General features: G+C 60.3%; 1 protein-coding gene across 1 annotated transcript in view; it reads right to left on the reverse strand.

Moving 5' to 3' along the window:
* xkr7a (XK related 7a) overlaps positions 1-7,362 on the reverse strand; it is a 16,145-nt gene extending 8,783 nt beyond the window's left edge. The window contains exon 1 of the mRNA XM_056274778.1: positions 6,741-7,362. Within this exon, the coding sequence (XP_056130753.1) occupies positions 6,741-7,318 (578 nt within the window). The 5' untranslated portion in view covers positions 7,319-7,362. The remainder of the gene's footprint in view (positions 1-6,740) is intronic.

A 7,362-nucleotide genomic window follows, 5' to 3' on the forward strand; every position in this document is an offset into this window, starting at 1 on the left:
TTCTCTTCTCTTCTCTTCTCTTCTCTTCTCTCCCCTCCTCTCTTCTCTTCTCTTCTCTTCTCTTCTCTTCTCTTCTCTCCTCTTCTCTCCCCTCCTCTCTTCTCTTCTCTTCTCTTCTCTTCTCTTCTCTTCTCTTCTCTCCTCTTCTCTCCCCTCCTCTCTTCTCTTCCCTTCTCTTCTCTCCTCTCCTCTCTTCTCTCCTCTCCTCTTCTCTTCTCTTCTCTCCCCTCCTCTCCCCTCCTCTCCCCCCTCTTCTCTCCTCTTCTCTTCTCTCCCCTCCTCTCCCCTCCTCTTCTCTCCTCTTCTCTTCTCTTCTCTCCTCTCCTCTCCCCCCTCTTCTCTTCTCTTCTCTTCTCTTCTCTCCTCTCCCCCCTCTTCTCTTCTCTTCTCTTCTCTTCTCTTCTCTCCTCTTCTCTTCTCTCCTCCCCCCCTCCTCCCTCCTCTCCTCTCCTCTCCCCTCCTCTCCTCTCCTCTCCCCTCCTCTTCTCTCCTCTCCCCTCCTCTTCTCTCCTCTTCTCTCCCCTCCTCTTCTCTCCCCTCCTCTCCTCTCCTCTCCTCTCCTCTCCCCTCCTTTCCTCTCCTCTCCTCTCCTCTCCCCTCCCCTCCTCTCCTCTTCTCCTCTCTTCTCTCTCTATATGCTTATGGCATGAAACAGGCTTGTACTGTGTATCAAAGAATTTACTTGAATCACTGGATTTTATATATACGTATATATATATATATATACACACTATATATATATATATATATATATATATATATATATATATGTGTGTGTGTGTGTGTGTTTATATATTCCTTTGTTGCGGAGTTCGTCTGTACTCGTTTGTCTAACCTCCCTCCCACCATCACTTGGCTGGAGGCCTCCTCCTGGCTGGCAGCAGCTCAGCCCTGTCAAACCCAATCAGAGCAGCGGGAGTTTGAAGAGCGACTCAGCATCAAACACACACAGAGGAGGCTGACCCACAAACCCACTGCCTCCCAGTCACAGCTAACAGGAAGGGGGGACCCACAGACCCACTGCCTCCCAGTCACAGCTAACAGGAAGGGGGGACCCCCAGACCCACTGCCTCCCAGTCACAGCTAACAGGAAGGGGGGACCCACAGACCCACTGCCTCCCAGTCACAGCAAACAGGAAGGGGGGACCCACAGACCCACTGCCTCCCAGTCACAGCAAACAGGAAGGGGGGGGACCCACAGACCCACTGCCACCCAGTCACAGCAAACCAGAAGGGGGGACCCACAGACCCACTGCCTCCCAGTCACAGCTAACAGGAAGGGGGGACCCACAAACCCACTGCCTCCCAGTCACAGCAAACAGGGAGGGGGGACCCACAAACCCACTGCCTCCCAGTCACAGCTAACAGGAAGGGGGGACCCACAGACCCACTGCCTCCCAGTCACAGCAAACAGGAAGGGGGGACCCACAGACCCACTGCCTCCCAGTCACAGCTAACAGGAAGGGGGGACCCACAGACCCACTGCCTCCCAGTCACAGCAAACAGGAAGGGGGGACCCACAGACCCACTGCCTCCCAGTCACAGCAAACAGGAAGGGGGGACCCCCAGACCCACTGCCTCCCAGTCACAGCTAACAGGGAGGGGGGACCCACAGACCCACTGCCATCCAGTCACAGCAAACATGAAGGGGGGACCCACAGACCCACTGCCTCCCAGTCACAGCAAACAGGAAGGGGGGACCCACAGACCCACTGCCTCCCAGTCACAGCAAACCAGAAGGGGGGACCCACAGACCCACTGCCTCCCAGTCACAGCAAACAGGAAGGGGGGACCCACAGACCCACTGCCTCCCAGTCACAGCTAACAGGAAGGGGGGACCCCCAGACCCACTGCCTCCCAGTCACAGCTAACAGGAAGGGGGGACCCCCAGACCCACTGCCTCCCAGTCACAGCTAACAGGAAGGGGGGACCCACAGACCCACTGCCTCCCAGTCACAGCTAACAGGGAGGGGGGACCCACAGACCCACTGCCTCCCAGTCAACCCACAGACCCACTGCCTCCCAGTCACAGCAAACAGGAAGGGGGGACCCACAGACCCACTGCCTCCCAGTCACAGCTAACAGGAAGGGGGGACCCACAGACCCACTGCCTCCCAGTCACAGCAAACAGGAAGGGGGGGGACCCACAGACCCACTGCCATCCAGTCACAGCTAACAGGAAGGGGGGACCCCCAGACCCACTGCCATCCAGTCACAGCTAACAGGAAGGGGGGACCCACAGACCCACTGCCTCCCAGTCACAGCTAACAGGAAGGGGGGACCCACAGACCCACTGCCTCCCAGTCACAGCAAACAGGAAGGGGGGACCCACAGACCCACTGCCTCCCAGTCACAGCTAACAGGAAGGGGGGACCCACAGACCCACTGCCTCCCAGTCACAGAAAACAGGAAGGGGGGACCCACAGACCCACTGCCTCCCAGTCACAGCAAACAGGAAGGGGGGACCCCCAGACCCACTGCCTCCCAGTCACAGCTAACAGGAAGGGGGGACCCACAGACCCACTGCCTCCCAGTCACAGCAAACAGGAAGGGGGGACCCACAGACCCACTGCCTCCCAGTCACAGCAAACAGGAAGGGGGGACCCACAGACCCACTGCCTCCCAGTCACAGCTAACAGGAAGGGGGGACCCACAGACCCACTGCCTCCCAGTCACAGCAAACAGGAAGGGGGGACCCCCAGACCCACTGCCTCCCAGTCACAGCAAACAGGAAGGGGGGACCCCCCACTGCCATCCAGTCACAGCAAACAGGAAGGGGGGACCCACAGACCCACTGCCATCCAGTCACAGCAAACATGAAGGGGGGACCCACAGACCCACTGCCTCCCAGTCACAGCTAACAGGAAGGGGGGACCCCCAGACCCACTGCCTCCCAGTCACAGCTAACAGGAAGGGGGGACCCACAGACCCACTGCCTCCCAGTCACAGCAAACAGGAAGGGGGGACCCACAGACCCACTGCCTCCCAGTCACAGCTAACAGGAAGGGGGGACCCCCCACTGCCATCCAGTCACAGCTAACAGGAAGGGGGGACCCACAGACCCACTGCCATCCAGTCACAGCTAACAGGGAGGGGGGACCCACAAACCCACTGCCTCCCAGTCACAGCAAACAGGAAGGGGGGGGACCCACAGACCCACTGCCTCCCAGTCACAGCAAACAGGAAGGGGGGACCCACAGACCCACTGCCTCCCAGTCACAGCTAACAGGAAGGGGGGACCCACAGACCCACTGCCATCCAGTCACAGCTAACAGGAAGGGGGGACCCACAGACCCACTGCCTCCCAGTCACAGCTAACAGGAAGGGGGGACCCCCAGACCCACTGCCTCCCAGTCACAGCTAACAGGAAGGGGGGACCCACAGACCCACTGCCATCCAGTCACAGCAAACAGGAAGGGGGGACCCACAGACCCACTGCCTCCCAGTCACAGCAAACAGGAAGGGGGGGGTCCCACAGACCCACTGCCTCCCAGTCACAGCTAACAGGAAGGGGGGACCCACAGACCCACTGCCTCCCAGTCACAGCTAACAGGAAGGGGGGACCCCCAGACCCACTGCCTCCCAGTCACAGCTAACAGGAAGGGGGGACCCACAGACCCACTGCCTCCCAGTCACAGCTAACAGGGAGGGGGGACCCCCAGACCCACTGCCTCCCAGTCACAGCTAACAGGAAGGGGGGACCCACAGACCCACTGCCTCCCAGTCACAGCAAACAGGAAGGGGGGACCCACAGACCCACTGCCTCCCAGTCACAGCAAACAGGAAGGGGGGACCCCCAGACCCACTGCCTCCCAGTCACAGCAAACAGGAAGGGGGGACCCCCCACTGCCATCCAGTCACAGCAAACAGGAAGGGGGGACCCACAGACCCACTGCCATCCAGTCACAGCAAACATGAAGGGGGGACCCACAGACCCACTGCCTCCCAGTCACAGCTAACAGGAAGGGGGGACCCCCAGACCCACTGCCTCCCAGTCACAGCTAACAGGAAGGGGGGACCCACAGACCCACTGCCTCCCAGTCACAGCAAACAGGAAGGGGGGACCCACAGACCCACTGCCTCCCAGTCACAGCAAACAGGAAGGGGGGACCCACAGACCCACTGCCTCCCAGTCACAGCTAACAGGAAGGGGGGACCCACAGACCCACTGCCTCCCAGTCACAGCAAACAGGAAGGGGGGACCCACAGACCCACTGCCTCCCAGTCACAGCTAACAGGAAGGGGGGACCCACAGACCCACTGCCTCCCAGTCACAGCAAACAGGAAGGGGGGACCCCCAGACCCACTGCCTCCCAGTCACAGCAAACAGGAAGGGGGGACCCCCCACTGCCATCCAGTCACAGCAAACAGGAAGGGGGGACCCACAGACCCACTGCCATCCAGTCACAGCTAACAGGAAGGGGGGACCCACAGACCCACTGCCATCCAGTCACAGCAAACAGGAAGGGGGGACCCCCAGACCCACTGCCTCCCAGTCACAGCAAACAGGAAGGGGGGACCCCCCACTGCCATCCAGTCACAGCAAACAGGAAGGGGGGACCCACAGACCCACTGCCTCCCAGTCACAGCAAACATGAAGGGGGGACCCACAGACCCACTGCCTCCCAGTCACAGCTAACAGGAAGGGGGGACCCCCAGACCCACTGCCTCCCAGTCACAGCTAACAGGAAGGGGGGACCCACAGACCCACTGCCTCCCAGTCACAGCAAACAGGAAGGGGGGACCCACAGACCCACTGCCTCCCAGTCACAGCTAACAGGAAGGGGGGACCCACAGACCCACTGCCATCCAGTCACAGCAAACAGGAAGGGGGGGACCCACAGACCCACTGCCTCCCAGTCACAGCTAACAGGAAGGGGGGACCCACAGACCCACTGCCTCCCAGTCACACCTAACAGGAAGGGGGGGACCCACAGACCCACTGCCTCCCAGTCACAGCTAACAGGAAGGGGGGACCCACAGACCCACTGCCTCCCAGTCACAGCTAACAGGGAGGGGGGACCCACAGACCCACTGCCATCCAGTCACAGCTAACAGGAAGGGGGGACCCACAGACCCACTGCCTCCCAGTCACAGCAAACAGGAAGGGGGGACCCACAGACCCACTGCCATCCAGTCACAGCAAACAGGAAGGGGGGGACCCACAGACCCACTGCCATCCAGTCACAGCAAACAGGAAGGGGGGGACCCCCAGACCCACTGCCTCCCAGTCACAGCAAACAGGAAGGGGGGACCCACAGACCCACTGCCTCCCAGTCACAGCAAACAGGAAGGGGGGACCCACAGACCCACTGCCATCCAGTCACAGCAAACAGGAAGGGGGGACCCACAGACCCACTGCCTCCCAGTCACAGCAAACAGGAAGGGGGGGACCCACAGACCCACTGCCATCCAGTCACAGCAAACAGGAAGGGGGGACCCACAGACCCACTGCCTCCCAGTCACAGCAAACAGGAAGGGGGGACCCACAGACCCACTGCCTCCCAGTCACAGCAAACAGGAAGGGGGGACCCACAGACCCACTGCCTCCCAGTCACAGCTAACAGGAAGGGGGGACCCACAGACCCACTGCCTCCCAGTCACAGCAAACAGGAAGGGGGGGGACCCACAGACCCACTGCCTCCCAGTCACAGCAAACAGGAAGGGGGGACCCCCAGACCCACTTCCATCCAGTCACAGCAAACAGGAAGGGGGGACCCACAGACCCACTGCCTTCCAGTCACAGCTAACAGGAAGGGGGGACCCCCAGACCCACTGCCATCCAGTCACAGCAAACAGGAAGGGGGGACCCACAGACCCACTGCCTCCCAGTCACAGCAAACAGGAAGGGGGGACCCACAGACCCACTGCCTCCCAGTCACAGCAAACAGGAAGGGGGGACCCACAGACCCACTGCCTCCCAGTCACAGCAAACAGGAAGGGGTGCGCGCACGCGCATGCGCACGCACGCGTTCAGCCTCGGCTGACAGGATGTCAGACATCTCAATGCAATTGGAGCTGACAGTTTTGAGAATGAGCTTTTAGAGCATCATCATCATCGTCATCATCTTCACCATCATCATCATCACCGTCACTCCCCTTACCGGACAAACAATGAGCATTAAAATGTCCCACAGATACATGAATGGACCGTTACTGTGTAACTACGTGCGTGAGCACGCGGCCCCTCCACTTCAGCTTATTATGGTCTGCCGACTCGAACCCCAGTCCTCTGTTATCCGCACGGCTGCAGATGTAAACCGGTTCTGCCCAAGACCTCCGCAGACAAAAGGGCTGGACGTGGTGGTTTATAAGACGGTCGCTGTGGATGAGTGGACGATTTTCCCCGGGAGATTATTGACCTAGAAGCGGTGGGGTGGGTGGAGGGGGGGTGCACGAGGGGGGGGGGCACGGCGCCTACAATAATACTGCTCCCCTTTTCTAACCGTGTGACGTCACAGCGCACAAAAGACATTTCGGCATTTTGGCCACAAGTCCCCTCCAAAACGATCCCGTTCCGTAGTCAATTAGCCAGAGGACGTTACTGCCGAGCTTTAATGAACGCTTGAGTGGATTCCACGCGCATTCCGCGAACGCGCGCACGTGCACATATATATATATATATATATATAATATATATATATATTATATATATATATTATATGTATACAGAGAGAGAGAGAGAGTGGGACACACAGAGACCGAGTGAGCAGTTTACATTCGGAACGCGTCATCTTTACCTCCACACTTGGGCCAGCTGGAAAACGTGGACGACGCTCTGGAAGAACCACATGAAGGCTCTGCAGCAGCCCCGGGCGCCTCCCCGGGCGCCTTCCCGGAGGCCGCCCGGCGGAGGAGGAGGAGGAGGCGGCGCCGCGCCGGCCGCGCCAGCGCCCCGCCGGGCGCTGTCCTTGGTGTTGTAGCCGCTCTCCGCGCCCGACGCCGCCACCACCGCCGCCGCCGCCGTCCCGCTCTCGACGGTGTCCGCGAAATCGTAGGCGAACCACCGGAAGCTCAGCACCTGCACGACCACGGACGGCACCACGACGAAGACCAGAGTCAGCGCGAACCACCAGTAGTCCCGCCGTAGGTAGTAGTCCGCGGCCAGCCACAGGTCTGAGGCCCCGTCCGAGAAGAAGACCAGCAGGGCGCAGAGCGTCCACACGCAGTCCGGCACGGAGTACCGCGTCTCATCTGCGCGGCGGCGGCGGCGGCGGCGGAGGTTCGGCGGCGGCGGCCGGTCCGAACCGGACGAACACTCCGGTGTCATTTCGTTCCGCAGGAGAGAGATGGGCGCACCGTCAGATTTAGCGGCCATGTTTGTTGTAGGGAAAGGAGTGAGTAGGAGAGATGGGTAAATGA

Source organism: Lampris incognitus, chromosome 2, assembly GCF_029633865.1.
Source record: "Lampris incognitus isolate fLamInc1 chromosome 2, fLamInc1.hap2, whole genome shotgun sequence".
NCBI lineage: Eukaryota > Metazoa > Chordata > Actinopteri > Lampriformes > Lampridae > Lampris > Lampris incognitus.